This window comes from Cricetulus griseus, chromosome 2, assembly GCF_003668045.3.
Source record: "Cricetulus griseus strain 17A/GY chromosome 2, alternate assembly CriGri-PICRH-1.0, whole genome shotgun sequence".
NCBI lineage: Eukaryota > Metazoa > Chordata > Mammalia > Rodentia > Cricetidae > Cricetulus > Cricetulus griseus.
In genome coordinates, this window is record NC_048595.1 from 417726127 (window position 1) to 417745555 (window position 19429).

The 19429-nt window shown below is 39.0% G+C and overlaps 1 protein-coding gene across 1 annotated transcript in view; it reads right to left on the reverse strand.

Annotated features, from left to right (window-relative positions):
- Positions 1-9513: 9513 nt before the first annotated feature.
- Dytn (dystrotelin) overlaps positions 9514-19429 on the reverse strand; it is a 53456-nt gene continuing 43540 nt past the window's right edge. The window contains exons 13-14 of the mRNA XM_027396054.1: positions 17690-18173; positions 9514-9617 (exon numbers count right to left, since the gene is read on the reverse strand). Of these exons, the coding sequence (XP_027251855.1) occupies positions 9514-9617; positions 17690-18173 (588 nt within the window). The remainder of the gene's footprint in view (positions 9618-17689; positions 18174-19429) is intronic.

A 19429-nucleotide genomic window follows, 5' to 3' on the forward strand; every position in this document is an offset into this window, starting at 1 on the left:
TGAAGGAAAACGATTATTACTTTTTCTTTTAAATTAATTTTTATTTAAATTAAAAACAATCTTATTTCCGTACCAATCCCAGTTCCTTCTCCCTCCTGTTCTCCCATCTCCTATCAACTCCTCCCCAATCCACTCCACAGGGAAGGTGAAGCCTCCCAATGGGGATCATCAAAGTCTATCACATCATTTGGGGCTGGACCTAGGCCCTTCCCCTTGTATCTAGGCTGAAAGAGTTTCCCTCCATAGGTAATAGGCTCCCAAAGCTAGTTCATGCACAAGGGATAAACACTGGTTCCATTGCCAGTAGTCCCATAGACTGCCCAGGCCCCACAACTGACACCCATGTCAGTCTGGAGTCTGTGAGCTTCCACTTGCTCAGGTCCGCTGTTTCTGTGGGTTTCACCAGCATGGCCTTGACCCCTTTGCTCATCACTCCTCCCTCTCTACAACTGGATTCCAGGAGTTTGGCTCAGTGCTTAGCTGTGAATCTCGCTGCTTCCATCAACTACTGGATGAAGGCTCTAGGATGGCATTTAAGGTAGACATCAATCTCACTATAGGGGAAGCACATTTAAGGTAGCCCCCTCCACTATTGTGTAGAGTCTTAGTTGGGGTCATCTTTGTGGATCCCTGGAGATTTTCCTAGTGCCAGTTTTCTCCTTAAGCCAATAACGGCTCCCTCTACTGAGGTATCTCTTTCCTTGCTCTCCTCCTCTGTTCTTCCCCCAAATCAATCTTCCTGATCCCTCATGTTCTACTCCCCCCTCCTCTTCTCCCCTCCTCTTTCTCCTACCTCCCTCCCACCAAGCTCCCAATTTATTCAGGACATCTTGTCCCTTTCCCCTTCTTGGGAGGCCCATGTATTTCTCTCTTAGGGTCCTCCTTGTTTCCTAGCTTCTCTGTGGTTGTGGATTATAGGCTGGTTATCCTTTGCTTTATGTATAATATCCACTTATGAGTGAGTACATTCCATGTTTTTTTTTTCTGTGTCTGGGTTACTTCACTCAGGATGGTTTCTTCTAGTTCAATCCATTTGTCTGCAAATTTCAAGATGTCATTTTTTTTCCCCTGCTGAGTAGAACTCAATTGTGTAAATGTACCACATTTTCTTTTTTTACAGTAAAATATTAATTTATATCTTCCCTCTCTACAGGACAGAATTGGTGAAATTCAACCAATACCTCATCACGATGGATTTGATATTGTGGAGCCATCATACTGAGAACATCTGTGATTTAAATATAGTCTGCAGAAGATACTCAATCTTCTATTTTTTAAAATTTTTAATTTAAATTAGAAACAAGATTGTTTTACCTGTGAATCCTAGTTCCCTCTCCCTCCCCTTCTCCCCTGCCCCTCCACTAACATCCTACCTATCCCATACCATTTCTGCTCCCAAGGGAGAGTGAGGCCTTCCATGGGGGTGTCTTCAGAGTCTGTCATATACTTTGGGATAGGGCCTAGGCCCTCCCCCATGTGTCTAGGCTGAAGGAGTATCCCTCTATGTGAAATGGGATCCCAAACTCCATTCCTACGCTAGGGATAAGTACTGATATAAGTACTACAAGAGGCCCCATATATTTCCAAGGCCTCCTCACTGTCACCCACATATATGGGGTCTGGATCAGTTCCATGCTGGTTTCCCAGTGATCAGTCTGGGGGCCAAGAGCTCCCTCTTGTTCAAGTCAGCTGTTTCTGTGGGTTTCAACAGCATGGTCTTGACCCCTTTGCTCATCACTCCTCCTTCTCTGCAACTGGATTCCAGTTCAGTTCAGTTTTTAGCTGTGGGTATCTGCTTCTACTTCCATCAGCTGCTGGATGAAGGCTCTAGGATGACATATAAGTTAGTCATCAATTTCGTTATCAGGGGAGGGCATTTAAGGTAACCTCTCCACTGTTGCTTAGATGGTTAGTTGGTGTCATCCTTGTAGATCTCTGGACATTTCCCTAGTGCCTGATTTTGCTTTAAACCTATACTGGCTCCCTCTTTGATTGTATCTCTTATTCTGCTCTCCTCTATTCTCTCCCCCACACAACCTTTCTGCTCCCTTATGTCCCCCTCACCCCTCCTCTTCTCCTTTTCTCATTCTCCTATCTCCCTCTCCCCTCCCCCATGCTCCCAATTTGCTCAGGAAATCTTGTCCCTTTCCCCTTCTCCTGGGAACCATGTATGTATGTCTCTTTTAGAGTCCTCCTTGTTGCCTAGTTTCTCTGGTGGTGTGGAGTATAGGCTGGTAATCCTTTGCTCTATGTGTAAAATCCACATATGAGTGAGTGCATACCATGTTTGTCTTTTTGTGACTGGGTTACCTCGCTCAGAATGGTTTATTCTAGTTCCATCAATTTGCCTTCGAATTTCAATATTCCATTTTTTTTCCCGCTGAGTAGTACTCCATTGTGTAAATGTACCACATTTTCTCTATCCATTCTTCAGTTGAGGGGCATCTAGGTTGCTTCCAGGTTCTGGCTATTACAAATAATGCTGCTATGAACATAGTTGAACAGATGTCTTTGTTGAATGAATGTGCTTCTTTTGGGTATATGTCTAAGAGTAGAATTGCTGGATCTTGAGGTCGACTGATTTCCATTTTTTCTGAGAAACTGCTATACTGATTTCCAAAATGTCTGACAAGTTTGCACTCCAACCAGCAGTGAAGGAGTGTTCCCCTTTCTCTGCATCCTCTCCAGCATAAGTTATCATTGGTGTTTTTGATTTTAGACATTCTGACTGGAGTAAGATGATATCTCAGAGTCGTTTTGATTTGTATTTCCCTGATGGCTAAGGATGTTGAGCATTTTCTTATGTATCTTTCAGCCATTTTAGATTCCTCTGTTTAGAATTCCCTGTTTAGTTCTGTACCCCACTTTTTAATTGGATTATTAGTTGTTTTGGAAACTAGCTTCTTGAGTTTTTTTGTAAATTATGGAGATTGGCCCTCTGTCAGATATAGGGTTGGTGAATATCTTTTCCCAATGGGTGGGCTGCTGTTTTGTCTTGTTGACTGTGTCCTTTACCTTACAGAAGTTTCTCAAGTTTCAGGAGGTCCCATTTATTAATTGTTGATCTCAGTGTCTGTGCTACAGGTGTAATATTCAGGAAGCTGTCTCCTGTACCAGTTAATTGAGGGGTACTTTCCCACTTTCTCTTCTAATAGGTTCAGTGTGGGTGGATTTATGTTGAGGTCTTTAATACATTTGGGTCTTAAGTTTTGTGCACGGCCATAGACATGGATCTATCTGCAGTCTTCTACATGCCAGCATTCAGTTATGCCAGCACCATTTGTTGAAGATGCTTCCTTTATTCCATTGCATATCTTAAGCTTCTTTGTCAAAAATCAGGTGTTTGTAGAAATGTGGGTTAGTATCAGGGTTTTTAATTCAATTCCATTGGTCTACCTGTCTATTTTTGTTCCAGTACCAAGCTGCTTTCAGGACTATAGCTCTGTAATAGAGCTTGAAGTAGGGATGGTGATCCCTTGGAAGTTCCTCTATGGTACAGGGTTGTTTTGGCTATCCTGGGTCTTTTGTTTTTCCATATAAAGTTGAGTATTGTTCTTTCAAGGTCTGTGAACAATTGTGCAGGGATTTTGATGGGGATCACATTGAATCTGTAGATTGCTTTTGACAAGATTGCCATTTTTTTACTATGTTGATCCTACCTATCCAAGAGCATGGGAGATCTTTCCATTTTCTGCTGTCTTCTTTAATTTCTTTCTTTAAAGATTCGAAGTTCTCGCTATACAGGTCTTTCACAAGTTTGGTTTGTGTTACCCCAAGATATTTTATGTTGTTTGTGGCTACTGTAAAGGGTGATTTCTTTCTCTGATTTCTTTCTCAGCCCTCCTGTCATCTGTATATAGTAGGACTACTAATTTTTTTGAGTTAATCTTGTATCCTGCCACTTTGCTGAAGGTGTTTACCAGTTGTAGGAGTTCCCTGGTAGAGTTTTGGGGTCACTTATGTAAACTATCATATCATCTGCAAACAGTGAAAATTTGACTTCTTCCTTTCCGATTTGTATCCCCTTGATCTCCTTTTGTTGTCTTATTGCTCTAGCTAGCACTTCAAGTATGATATTGAAGAGATATGGAGAGAGTGGACAGCCTTGTCATGTTCCTGATTTTAGAGAAATCGTGTTGAGTTTCTCTCCATTTAGTTTGATGTTGGCTGTTGGTTTACTGTATATTGCTTATATTATGTTCAGGTATGTTCCTGTTATCCCTGATTTCTCCAGGACTTTTACCATGAAGGGGTGATGGATTTTGTCAAAGGCTTCTTCAGCATCCAGTGAGATGATCATGTGGTTTTTCTTTTTCAGTTTGTTATTTTGGTGGATTACATTGATGGATTTTCGTATGTTGAACCAACCCTGCATCCCGTGGATGAAGCCTACTTGATTATGGTGGACAATTTTTTCTGATATGTTTTTGGATTCGGTTTGCCAATATTTTATTGAGTATTTTTGCATCAATGTTCATGAGGGATATTGGTCCGTAGTTCTGTTTCTTAGTTCTTACTGTGGCTTGGGTAACAAGGTAATTGTAGCCTCATAAGAGTTTGGCAATGAACCTTCTCCTTCTATTGTGTGGAACAATTTGAGGAGTATTGATATTTGTTCTTCTTTAAATGTCTGCACTGAAGCCATCTGGCCCTGGGCTTTTTTTTTTTTTTTTTTTTTTTGGTTGGAAGACTTTTGATGACTACTTCTATTTCCTTAGGGGATATAGGCCTGTTGCTTATCTGTTCTTGATTTAATTTTGGTAAGTGATATCTGTCCATAAAATTGTCCATTTCCTTTAAATTTTCCAATTTTGTGGAGTACAGGTTTTCAAAGTATGACCTGAAGATTCTCTGGATTTCCTCAGTGTCTGTTTATGTCCCCCCTTTCATTTCTGATCTTGTTAATTTGCATGTTCTCTCTCTGCCTTTTGGTTAGTTTGGATAAAGGTTTTTCTATCTGGTTGATTTTCTCAAAGAACCAACTCTTTGTTACATTGATTCTTTGAATTGTTTTCTTTGTTTCAACTTTATTGATTTCTGACCTCAGTTTGATTATTTCCTGGTATCTACTCCTCCCAGGTGAATTTGCTTCCATTTGTTCTAGAGTTTTCAGTTGTGATGCCAACTCTCTGGTATAACTATTCTCAAGTTTCTTCATGTGAGCACTTAGAGCTATGAACTTTCCTCTTAGTATTGCTTTCAAAGTGTCCCATAAGTTTGGGTATGTTGTGTCTTCATTTTCATTGAATTCTAGGAAGTCTTTAATTTCTTTCTTCATTGACCCAGGAGTCGTGCAATTGCACATTGTTCAATTTCCATGAGTTCGTAGGTTTTCTGCAATTTGTGTTGCTCTTGAATTCTAACTTTAAAGCATGGTGATCTGATAAGACACAGGGGGTTATTCCATTTTTTTGTACCTGTTGAGGTTTGCTATGTTGCTGAGTATGTGGTCGATTTTAGAGAAGGTTCCATGTGGTGTTAAAAAGAATGTATATTCTTTTGTGTTTGGATGGAATGTTCAATAGATGTCTGTTAATCCCAATTGGGTCATAACTTCTGTTAGTTCCTTTGTCTCTTTTTAAAGTTTCTGTCTGTTGGTCCTGCCCAGTGGTGAGAGTGGGTTGAGGTCTTATTTGTGATTTGAGTTTTAATAATGTTTCTTTTATGAACGTTTATGCCTTTGTATTTGGGGCATAGATGTTTAGAATTGAGACTTCTTCCTGATGGACTTTTCCTGTGATGAATCTGAAATGACCTTCTTCATCTCTTTTGATTGAAGTCTAATTTGTTAGATACTAGTATAGCTACCCCAGCTTGTTTCTTGGGTCCATTTGATTGGAGTATCTTATTCCAACCCTTTACTCTGAGGTAATGTCTGTCTTTGAAGTTGAGGTGTGTTTCTTGTATGCAGCAGAAGGATGGATTCTGTCTTCGTATCCATTCTGTTAGCCTGTGTCTTTTTATAGGCAAATTAAGACCATTAATATTGAGGGAAATTGAGGACCACTGAATGCTTATTCTTGTTTGTTTTTTATTTGTTGTTGATAGAGGTATTTTGTGTGGATTTACCCTGATTTTTCTTTTGGCTTTTGGTAAAGTGGGATTATCTATTGCCTATGTTTTTGTGAGTGTAGTTAACTTCCTTAGGTTGGAGTTTTCCTTCCAGTACTTTCTGTAGGGCTGGATTAGTGGTTACATATTGTTTGAATCTGGTTTTGTCGTGGAATAACTTGTTTTCTCCATTTAGAGTGATAGAAAGCTTTGGTGGGTATAGTAGTCTGGTTTGGCATCCATGTTCTCTTAGATTTGGTAGAATATCTATCCAGGTCCTTCTGGCTTTCAGAGTTTCCATGGAGAAGTCCAGTGTAATTCTGATAGGTCTGCCTTTATATGTTACTAAGCTTTTTTCCTTTGCTGCTCTTAATATTCTTTCTTTATTCTGTATGTTTGGTGTTTTAATTATTATGTGATGATGGGACTTTCTTTTGTGGTCTACTCTATTTGGTGTTCTGTAGGCTTCCTGTACTTTCATTGGCATGTCTTTTTTTAGGTTGGGAAAGTTTTCTTCTATGGTTTTGAATATGTTTTCTGCACCTTTGAGTTGGATTTCTTCACCTTCTTCTATACCTATTATCCTTAGGTTTGGTCTTTTCACAGTATCCCATATTTCCTGGATATTTCGTGTTAAGGATTTGTTGGACTTAAGATTTTCTTTGCTTGATGAATCTATTTCTTTTAGTTATCTTCAGAGTCTGAGATTCTGACTTCATCTCTTGTATTCTGTTGGTTATACTTGCATCTGTGGTTTCTGATTGTTTACTCAGCTTTTCTATTTCCAGCATTCCATCAGTTTGTGTTTTCTTTATTGTCTCTATTTCAGTTTTCAGGTATTGAACTATTTTCTTCAGCTGTTTAATTGTATTTCCCTGGCTTTCCTTGATTTCTTGCATCTTTTGGTTTGTCTTTTCTTCTATTTCTCTGAAGGATTTCCTCATTTTCTCTCTTAGGGTCTCTATCATCTGCATGAAGTTGTTTTTAAGGTTGCTCTCTTCTGCTTCATCTGTGTTGGGATGTTCAGGTCTTGTTGGTGTAGAGTCCCTAGACTCTGGTGGCATCATATTGGTTTTTCTGTTGTTGGATGTGTTCTTATATTGTCGTCTTCCTATCTCTTCTCCCAGTGGGTGCAGGTGGTGTCTCTTCCTTTCCTGGTGTGTACGGGTCCAAGGTTCTCTTCTGGTGGATTCAAGAGTGTCTGATACTCTGATGGGTCTCAAGGTGGATGTAGGCCGGTCTGAGGCACTCCTTGTCCAGGTGGGTGGGAGCAGGACTAGCACAGAGATGTCAGCAGATTCAGGGTTGCTTGGTCCTCAGGGCTGAGTCAACCTGCCTGTAGACCCCAGGATGGGAGTTCCCCGTACCACATTTTCTTTATCCATTCTTCAGTTGAGGAGCATCTAGGTTGCTTCCAGGTTCTGGCTGTTACAAATAATGCTGCTATGAACATCGTTGAATATGTCCTCATTGTATGAACGTGCATCCTTTGGGTAAATGTCTAAGAGTGGAATTGCTAGATCTTGAGGTCAACATATTTCCATTTTTCTGAGAAACTGCCATACTTATTTCCAAAGTGGCTGTACAAGTTTGCATTCTCACCAGCAATGGAGGAGTGTTCCCCTTTCTCCACATCCTCTCCAGCATAAACTGTCCTTGGTGTTTTTGATTTTAGCCATTCTGACAGGTGTAAGATGGTATCTCAGAGTCGTTTTGATTTGCATTTCCCTGATGGCTAAGGATATTGAGCAATTTCTTAAGTGCCCTTTGGCCATTTGAAATTCCTTTATTGAGAATTCTCTATTTAGATCTGTACCCCATTTTTAAATTGGATTATTTGGTGCTTTGTTGACTACTTTCTTGAGTTCTTATATATTTTGGAGATCAGACCTCTGTCAGATGTGGGGGTTGGTGGAGATCTTTTCCTTATCTGTGGTCTGCAGTTTTGTCTTGTTGACTGTGTCCTTTGCCTTACAGAAGCTTTTCAGTTTCAGGAGGTCCCATTTATTAATTGTTGATCTCAGTGTCTGTGTTACTGGTGTTATGTTCAGGAATTGGTCTCCTGTGCCAATGCATTCAAGGGTACTTCCCACTAAGAAAGTGATTATAGTAAGTGACAAAACCTAGCTAAATTATGATTGGTTTAAAAGAAAAATTTTAATATTGTGATTAGATTTAATTAAATTTTAAATGTTGGGATTATTGATTGAGAGAAAACAAAGTCCTAAACATGCCTAGGCCTTATTTCACTCTGTAGGATTCAATCCTAGGAATGACTGATCACTCTTTCTGTAACAAGGACTGAAGAGCAAAGCATGGGAGTCACAGCAATATTAATTGAGAGAAATAAGAGACTAGTGAGAAATATAGAGTCAGGCACAGGGTTCGAATCTGACACAAGGTGCTGGCTGAATGACTTTGAAGTCGTTTGATCTCTTGTATCTTCTTTTTTCCTAAAAAAGAAGCTAAAGACTCCTTCAGTCTGTTGTGAGAATAAAATACGTTAGGGCACATAAGATGCTTAGAAACTAATTGTTCTAATGGTAAAAGGATGTTAGATATTATTCTAGATATCAATGTAAACATCAACTGTAACAATTCAACCAAGGGGAAAGGACCCATATTAGAACTTTGGTAAAACCCATCAGACTTGGATTTTTTTCAGAAAGAAACATTTTTTAAAATAAGCTTCTTGTTGATTTACATATGAATGTAAGGAATGGTAAAGAGACACTGATGTATCTTTTGTTCCATTTCTCAAAATATGAACATTTCGATGGGTGTTGGTGGCGCACGCCTTTAATCCCAGCACTCGGGAGGCAGAGGCAGGCAGATCTCTGTGAGTTCGAGGCCAGCCTGGTCTTCAGAGCAAGTGCCAGGATAGGTTCCAAAGCTATACAGAGAAACCCTGTCTCGAAAAACCAAAAAAAATGAATATTTTATAAGTATACTGTCACATACCTACTAGAAAACTGACAATGGTGCAATCCAGATTTTAAAATGGATTTCACAAGTTCTATATGCACTCAAGTGTGTGTGTCGTTTTCAGTTATTTAAACCTGTTATTTATCAGGAACGTCAAATAGAAAATTGGGCCATTAATTCAGTTTTACGAATGACACTTGAAGGCTGTTTTTTACTTTCATGTAGATCACACAATTGAGTGTTACTACCAAAATATGAAGAGCGGCCATCTAATGGAAATTCAGCTACCTGGATTTGATCTGTTGCTCCTGTGTATGATCCCTTTTCCCTCCTCTCTACTTCTTTGCCCTCAAAGTTTAACTCTACATTGAAGAGCTAAGATACATGGGTAGGAAGGTTAAAGAAAATAACCAAAACACAAGTTCATACCTCATAGCAACCATTTAGAGAGATTCTAAAAGCTTAATTCTTCTAAATGTAGATTTTAAATAAAGGTTTTGTCATCATACCAAGTGGCCTTTTAATCTGGATTTCTTTTCAGTCCAAGCTGGGTAAGGTGATTTGATCCACAAAGGCAGAGAAAGCTCTGCACACCTGTTCAGCTTTACCATATAGCTCCACGTCTGCTGAAGGCTTTGGACCTGAAATCAGCAAGCAAAAACAAACAAAACCTTTTATAAAAATACATCTTCTGGATTCTGAAGATCTGTGTAGCTGCAGCTCTCACCCACAGAGAAGAATCAGATCCCATCTTCTCTCCATTCCCTTTCTCTCAATAGAGAAGACAACCAGTTCTTCATTTACTACGGTCTGTCCTACTAGTCCATCCTGGCTGCTAGAGTGAATCTGTGGAACTAGAGAGCCTGCTTCAGAGTGCTTTCATAGGAACATTGCTGCATATCGTTTCATGGATACAACTTCCCTGTTGTATATAGAAGACACTATCTCACAGCAGATGTCTTGTGCCGGGGTACAGCCTCAGCTAGGGTTCATGTCCTCAGGTGGGAAAGGGGCATTGGTACAAGGAAAATTTCTGACCACCAAGTGGATTGCACTTAAGTGGCTCCAAATAACTCAGGCCATCTTTATTTTTTCTTAAACAGAGTTTTCTTGCCAGGGTTGCATGAACAGCTTTATTATTGGCTTTCATTTTTGATTTTAAGAAATACGTGACAGTTTAAGGAATGTACAATGATCATTATGAAACCCCCATGGTTCTCCTTTATGTTTCCCCAATACACCTTCCCACCCCCTGTATAATCTTATTCTAGACATCAAGTTCAGCATGTTTGGAGGCCTTAACTAAATATCGAGCCAGACACATTCTGCTCTCACAGTGCTTATGTCAGCTAGCAGCTACTTGCAGTCACAAAGTTAAAAAGTAATATAAATGGGCTCAATGCTTAAGGTGCCATGGGTGCAGCTGGCTAAGGAGTTATATTCTGAGACCACCTTCCTGCAGTTAACAGAAGACACAGACCCCCAAAGAAGGCCACAACTCATCAAAATGCAAAGAGCCCAGACTCAGGTGATCCATAACACAGTACAACCTCTATTCCTAAGGCTCAGGGGCATTATGGAAGAGCGGGTAGAAAGAATCAGAGGACCAGGACTGTCAGAAGCCTGCAGCCTAGTCTCAGGTCATCATGACTACCTTTTCAATGGGTTCCCTTGAGCAAGGTACCCGTAGAAATGGACTCTCACTTGGCGAGGACAGCATAGGAATTTGCAAAATTCATTTAGCTTGCAGGCTCATTTCTCACTCATTATATTGGTGATTCTTTGGGCAGTTTTTAGTTTTACTTTGTCAGTCACACATGCAACAGCTGTAATTTTCCCTGGAAATTCTGTTCTTTCATGAATGTTTCCCCCTAAGATTCAACAGGGGACTACTATTTCTCAAATATACAACTCCTAATCCTGGAATCTTTTCTGACTCAACAGAGATAGTTAGGTACATATGTGAAAACAACACTTGGAACATTAACCATGTCTCAGAGCTCTGGAAAGGAAAGTAGGGCATGCATACACAGAACAGGGAAAAGACCTCAGGAATACACGGAGTGCCAACTGTTGAGAGTAAGTTCCCTGGGCACCAATCATATAGAATCAATGATAAGATCTAGTATATTCTGATGGGAATAATGCAATGTGAAATACAGGATGGAGAGATCCATCTTTACCATACACAGGATCTTCTACTTGTGGAAGAAGTACGGTATAGTGAGAAGGGGAAAGAGTGCTTTGTCAAAGTCCGCATTGACATAGGGCTTGAGACATGGGATCCTCTTGTAGAAAAGGGAACTGTATAAAAAATACATCTTGCAGACATGAAAGAATTGTTTGGTATTGAACATTATTTAAGACCTGAACAGTGACATCAGTTAAAATGCCCCTCATGGGGGGGGGAGTCCATCCCTGCACGAAGAGTTACAAGCAATTAATGGCTACTGAGAGAGGAAGAATTAGTGGTCTCCAAGGACAAGCCCCCTAACTGATTATCTAATACCAAGTAGTCAATCCTAAAACATATACATACAGCAACACTACATGGACTTAGTGGCTTGTGTTTATACACTTGTTCATGTTATACATGGCAATATTAATAATCAAAGAAAAAGAGGCCATGAATTGGAGCGAGATCAGGGGCTGGAGGTAGACATGGAAGGGGTCAGAGGGATAAGCGGGGGCAGAAGGGAATAAGTGATGCAAATGCACTATATATATATATATATATATATATATATATATATATATATTAGACTAAAAATAATTTAATTTAAAAAAGGATTCAAGTGTTTCCCACAATCTGTTGTAATAAAGATTGTGTTGTAGTAGTAACAGAGTTTGGCACTGTTAAAAACTTTGATGTGTCTTTAATTTTTAAAAAAATCTGTTCTTATTTATATTTAATCATCCCCTAACATGTAGATAAATTTTAAAAATGAAACATCCTAAACTTCTAAGAATAATTATCTATAAGAAACAGGGTCAGTGAAGGACATGCTAATAAACTAACAATTACAAAAGTTGCATACTTTGGCATTTTGCTTTACAGTCAACACATATTACCATATGATTGAGAAGAAACAAGATCATAACAGGAAGACTCAGAAAATCTTTGGATAGTCATATAGTTATAGTGTAACTGTATCTTCACTATTTTCTGTGGGATTCAAGATGAGAACAAACCATCACCATTACTCTTTGAACCCTCTCACATTGCTCCAGGGATACAAGGACCTTGAATAAACCATATTTCGTTACCTGACTAAAAGACTTATTTTCCAGCAGACAACCAATTTTAAGATATTATTTCTTTCCAAAGTAATACAAAATTTAAAATTACATTTATTGAATTGTTTTCTTATTTGTTTGCCTGTGTGTGTGTGTGTGTGTGTGTGTGTGTGTGTGTGTGCACATGTGTGAGTGTGCACCTCAGCACATGTGTAGACCAGAGGAAAACTTGCAGGGTTCAGGTTCCATTCTCTCCTTCCACCACGTAGGTTCCAGAGATGGAATACAGGATGTCAGTCTAGGTAGCAAGCTGCTAGACCTGTTGAATCACCTCTTCTGTTCCCCAATAAAAACATTAAATGTAGTGATGCAGAAACAGGACAGCCGAAATCCACTTCATACATGAGAATTTGTCTTCCTGCTCTTCTTAGCTCCATTCTCTCAAGACTATGTTTTTAAAATATCGAAAGATAGGACGTACCATCTAGCTCTGATGGTCCAGAAGGAATCACAATAGCAAAATTATTTGCTTAACTGTAATTTAAACCAGGAATGTGCTCGAAAGCTATCAGTAGTAGATTGGAGACTAGGAACTATTGAACCATCTGGTCTTCTGGGTAACTGAAACACTGAGCCCGTGTCCTTCTGAGAGCAATCATGCCAGCCAACGGGATGCACATCCCATTTCAGTATTGTGGTATTCTGTATTCCTCTCTAATAAATTTACTTTCACCAAATGACTTCTGGGGATAGAATAGTTTTGGCTGGTAGTGCTCTTTTTCTTTCAGCATTTTTAATACATCGGATGATTTCTCCCTAGCCTGAGAAATATATTTATTGTGCTATGAGGATCACTTGCCATGTTTAAAACTTTCTTTTGTATTTAACTCCTGACAATTTGATTATAATGTGTCTTGTTTTGTGGCAGACTCCTTTGAGTTTGTCTAATTTGGGGTCTTTAGGGCTTCAGTCTTTGGCACTCTGTTGTCTGTCTTTCCAGTACTTAATGTTTTGGGCCATTGTTTCTTTAGCTATGCTTTCTGTCCTTCTCTGTTCTACACCTAGAACATGTGTAATAGGTAAAATGGTGGCTCCAAGGCATCTTGTATCTCTCTTGGACTTTATTCATTCTTCATTTTTCTCCTCTGGCTAACTTCAGATACTTTCTCTTCAGCCTGATTCTATTTCCCTTTCACTGAAGTTTTTTTTAATCTTCTTTTTTGAGTTTTTGTTTAGTTCCACACACTTTGCTCATTGTTAAAATTCTCATTTTTCATGCAATGATTGCCTGAGCTCGTTGATCATCTTTCTGACAGTTTATAAATACTTTAAATTCTAGGTTAACATACAAAGTAACCTTACCGAATTTTTATAGATGTGGCATTAAGCTTTGTTCCTGTTCATTCCCCTTCTCCACTACCCTTCCTCTTCCACCCTTCCCCCTGCTGGTTGCCTTTCTTCCCTCAGATGATTCCACTTCCTGCTTCCGTATTACATGTTTTCCATTTTGAATTCTCTGCCAGGTGACTCATACATTTCTCCTTCATTAAGGTCCATTTCTGGGGCTCTCTCTTGTTGCTTTGACTAAGTTTCTCATCTTCTTCCCCCACCCCTTCCCCTTTGTGTTTAAAAAAAGATCACACAGCTGGGAAAAAATCACAATGTCTCCTACTCTTCATTCAGTCTCATACAAGTTCTTCATGTATTTTCATGAAAAAAGCCCCAGTAACAGGTCTCATAAACTGTGTTAGGAACATCTCAAATCTTCCCATTAGTCCCGGCTTTCTGTTTTTGTTAAAAGCCTTCAGACTGTAAAATCATAGTTCCTTTCATTCCTGCAAGACAGATTTTTCTTTTTTAACAAAAGTTCCTATCACTGTCATCACCACCACCACCACCACCACCACCACCACCACCAGAGCCTATGCCTCATGTAAAAGCATCTTATTGACTGTAATTGGAAACATACGAAATCTTGGGACTGCCCTGGCTGTCCTGGAATCACTCTGTAGACAAAGCTAGCCTCAAACCCGCAGAGATCTGCTTTCCTTTGCCTCCAGAGTACTGCAATTAAAGGCGTGCACCACAACTGAGTGTGAGGAAGGAGCCTTGGCCAAGTGCCTTCATGTTGGCCCATCTAGTGTTTGCTTTTAAGCCATGCTACTGCTTCTGCCATACATCTTTGTCTTCCTGGCCTACAACAGAAACAAGCATTGCAAATGGAGGGTAATGCAGCTGAGCGAAAATAAAAGAATTCACCAGATGTGCATGAGACCTCATCTCGAATGGAAAGAAATAATGAAATAATAAAACCAGAGGTTATATGATTTTCTTTTATCATAGATGGAAAGAATAGTAAACATTTCTTCAATTTCTTCAATTCTAATTTTTTCTGAAAGTTTTATCCTAATTCATTTGCTACTAACTTTCAACATTCAGAATTTAAATCGATTTGGGGACTTTCTTATGTACCCCTTCTCATTGTCTCTCTCTCTCAATTATAACTCCCATGGTCTCTTTATCTTAGACCTTGATACTGAATCATTCTATTCTGTTAATGTAAATGGAGGCCTCAAAATGATAATTTAACTGTATTTTCTACATGTTCATGCGTGTGGTTGTCATACATCTGGCTCTGATTAACTTTATTGTAATGTTGGTAAGTCTGCATAGATAATATATAGGTTATGGATATTATTTTTATATAATCTAAACTACCAATGGTGAAGTGGAATTGAAAAAAGATTATACTCACACCAGATTGAAATAAGAATAAAAATTTAAATATAGGATTGGGGATGTGGGTACAGCTCTTGCTTAGCATGCACAAGGCTGTGGTTTGATCCCCCAGACTATACCAATTGGGAATAATGACACACATTTGCAACCCTAGCACTGGGAAAGTAGAGGATGAAGAACTAGAAGTTCAAGGTCATCTTTCGATATATAGCAAGTTTTAGGTCAGTCTGGGCTACATAAGACCATGTCTCAAAATAAACAAAAAGAAAAAAAAAAACCCTTTAGAAATACTTGAGTGAGAAATACTATCCACAAAGTTAACACACATCCTCATGCCTTACTCTTGAGCCACGTAAAGAAAGATGACTAATACAGAAAAAGACAATAAGTTTAAAACTTAAAAATTAACATTTTAGTGGGATTTGGAGAGACTGATCAGTGAGTAAGGATACTTGCTGCAGAAGCATGAAGACCCAAATTCAAATCCCTCACGCTCACATGAAAATCTGGTCATTGCTGTGCACAGGTGTAAGCCTGGCACAGTGGGAGGTGGAGATAGAAGCATCATTAGCACATGTTGGGTGCCAGTCCACCTCCAGATTCTGTTTGAAACCCTGTCTTGAGGGAACAAAGTAAAGAGTGATAGAGTAGGAATCTCGATGTTCTTTTCTGGCCTTCCTGAGTGTCTGCAGGTACACTTACCATCAGACACACCACAAGTGAATATTTCACACACACAGAAGAAAATTAGTATTTTTTGAGTCATAAGAATATTTGTATAATAATAGTGCATACTTCCCATAATAACATCTCTGCAGTTGTACTGAGACTGTGAGTGGAAGGAAGCAGGTGAAAATTTGACATTTGAAAGGTACTTTTCAAAAGATTAGATAGCTCTCATTACACATTACACATTATCACATCATCAAGACTTAGAAATGCACTTACTCTTTTATAATTTTCTTTTAAATTTTATAATTTTCTTTTAATGGTATAATGATGATAAATACACATAAATATATTTATATAGAGACCTTGATAAAGTCACATTAATATGCATTAATTTTCTACCCTTAGGTATGAAACTGGACAAATGTTAAAATATTAAAATATAGACCTGGACTATGAGGAATTTAAGGTATACACTGTAGAGACTGCAATTGTGAGGGCTGACCCAATAAAAAGTTTAAGAATTCAGAAACCTTCATCAGCTTACTTGGAAAACAGAAACAAAGCAAAAAGCAAGGTAAAGATATAAAAAACTAAAATCTTTTCAATTAAGACCAATTGACCAGTGACATTTTCCTGAAAAGGTGAAGTGGATATTGACTTTGTTTTGAATACTCATCTTGATCCCAAGGATGCTTAGGCAGAACTTCAGGGCATGGTATTTTGTGCTGGTCTAAGAATACAGCATGAAGAGTTTTCATCCTGTCTTTGTCCTATGCCCCTGACATCTCTGAGAATTCATTACTGTTTATACTATGACTATGACTTCAACTCTATTTACTACAATACTTTCTGTTTCATTGACCAGGCTCTGCCAAATAATATAGAAAGTTGACATCACTAGGTTATAGCTCTATAGCCTAGGCATCCCTTCTACCCCCTCTACTCTCCTCTTTTCATCCTGCCCTGCCTACCCTCCAAACCTTCCCCTCTTTACTTTTGCTTCTTCCTTTTGCACTTAAAAACATTTCTTCTTTACTCATATTTCTTTGTGTGTGTTTTTTTTGCTCAAATTTCCTCCTCTGTATTGCTGTATGGTATCTGTAGAAAACCAGTATGTTAAAGAATAACTCTGTTGAGAGGGCCTTTTCCAGCATAGAAAAGACACACAAATACCATTTTCACTCTACCAAAAGTCTCTAGATTATGCAGATTTCCTATTGAGAAACTGTTACCACAGCAAATATCTATCTATATATGTTCTAAATAGAAAGAAGATGGTGTGACTAAAAATAGTGTTTTAGTAGAGGACCAAAAGCCTTCATAACTTAACAATGAGTTACAGCTGGCAATGATGATAATGATGGTACAACTCAGGACAAAGAAACATCAGCCAGCCCAAAACAGGAGCATTGTCATCCTCATTTTTTTTTTTTTTTTTTTTTTTTTTTTTTAGTTTTTCGAGACAGGGTTTCTTTGTGTAGCTTTGGAGCCTATCCTGGCACTTGCTCTGGAGACCAGGTTGGCCTCAAACTCACAGAGATCCGCCTGCCTCTGCCTTCCAAGTACTGAGATTAAAGGTGTGTGCCACCAACGCCTTCATTTTAAAATGTCGTCCTCATTTTAAAATGGTGACTTTGAGCTCCTCAGTTATGTGTAATTTATGGTTACTAACAATGATTGTGCTTTCAGAATAATTGCTATGTGCTATATGTTACAGTAAAGTCTCACATGTTTGACAACCTTTAGTGCTCATGGTGATCTTAGGAGTTAGCCAATGGCAGTAACTGAATTCCAAAGCTGAGTAATGTTATGAAGCTCAGTGTTTTAACAGTCACCCTGAGTTCCTGGCCATCCCTGCCTTTTGGCTGTGAAGAACTTACTTGATCAGTACTCCTCAGGGCAGAGGTATACCTCTGTGAATTCAAGGCCAGCTTGGTCTACATAGACAGGTCAACCAAGCCAGTCAGAGCTATATCCTGAGACCCTGTCTCAAACAGACAGACAAACAGATAAACAACAATCACAACACAGCACCTCAAATGACAAAATCCAAAGTGCACCTCACCTGTTGTGTCTAGGTCGAAGACATCCAGGAGTCTGGGCAACAGTGTTTGCAGTTCCTCACCTTCCAGATCAATCTTTTCACTGATGTGGTCTATCTGTTTCCCTGCTGAAGGTGCCAGAGCAGGGCTGCTCACTTCAGCAGGAGGAATCTGGGGATTGTCTTGCATTCCCTTCTGGCAATCAGATGGGGAGGTATGGCCTTCCCTTAGCATCTTTTGTGGGTGGCTTTGTGTCCCGGTGCTCTGAAAAATGATCTCTGGGGATTGAGAGTCTGGCAGAGTTTCACCTGAACTTACTTTACATTTGAGATTTCTGTCAGCCTTGGTAGAGTTAGGGAGAAGTTCCCATTCCGGACCAACCCTAGTGACACTCTTGATGTGGGATGAGTTCCCTCCTCTCCATAGCCCATCATCGGGTAAAGAATGGTCAATCTTGGATGCTGTGTTTTGAGATGAAAGTGAAGGATGGCATGGTCGCAACATAGCCTGGGTAAAGAAAATCTCCCTTAGGAAGAAATAACTCTTACTTTTTATTGTATTGCATTTTAACACAATGAATTATATTTCATAACACATTATATTTCAGTGCATTACACAAATGTATTACATTTCAACATTGCAACACTTGGGGCATGCTTTTTGCTTCACTCTTGATGTTACAGTAATTTTATTTTATTCTGTTCAATACGAGTTTAAAACTCTGTAAGACTGGCATAGCTCATGTTGTAAATGTCGAAGGAATAACACCAGAAATTTGGAAAACCCATCTTATCCTGAACACGTCTGGCCCTATAGGTGTCTTAAGGAATTTCTGAAAACATACACTCATGGTGATTGACAGGCACAGATTATTACAATAAAGCATTGTCCTAATGAAAAGCCTCAGAGATATGCTTTGAGGGACTTCATGAGAAACTAAAGGTATAAAAATTTAGGGATGTGTTCCACTGTTTTCAAGGTTGGGCCTGGGGTCCTCAAGATCCTAGGGATTCTTGTAGGAATCTGTGGAGTAAAATTATTTCTATAATGATTTTTTGCGTTGTCTATCTATTGCACTGACGTGCATGGATGGTTCACAATCAGCAATAAATGTAGCCATCACAGCCTCAGCATGAGTCCGGGGGGACATTAACAAAACTCATATACCACCAGTTAAAAAGTAGACAGCTTCATGTAATATCTGTGGCATAGCATAAGCTCCAGATTTTCTTAATAATCTGTCTTTTCAATATTGTGTGTAGTGAAACGGAAAGTCCCCATATAGTATTTCAGATGTGACCTGAAACACACATGTTGCCTCTTGTACCAAGGGAAAACTGACAGATTATAACCAGTTAGATCAGGGTATTAGGAAATGATTTTCTGGGGGCGAGGGAAGAAGAAACAAATGAACATGACATTGCAAAGAATATTATTAACTTTAGTTGCTGTCATTTATAACAGTCAAGTTCAAGCAATAATTAAAATTTTAGAAAGCTTGTATCTGCCACGGGTGAGTGGAATAGCTGTTCAATTCTTGAATGTTTTTTCTGACAACATCATTGGGGAAACAGAATGTGAGAAATTCTCTTCTTATCTTTCTTTCTTAAATAAAAAAAAGTCTTGTATAATGAAATTGGCAAGTCCTAGGAAGCTCAGCAAAGCTCAGTGAATCAATATTCCACATGATGTGGCCAATATATGTTACAAAATGAAACAGGGATAGTTCCACTCAGAGATCGGCTATAACACCGGGGATTTTA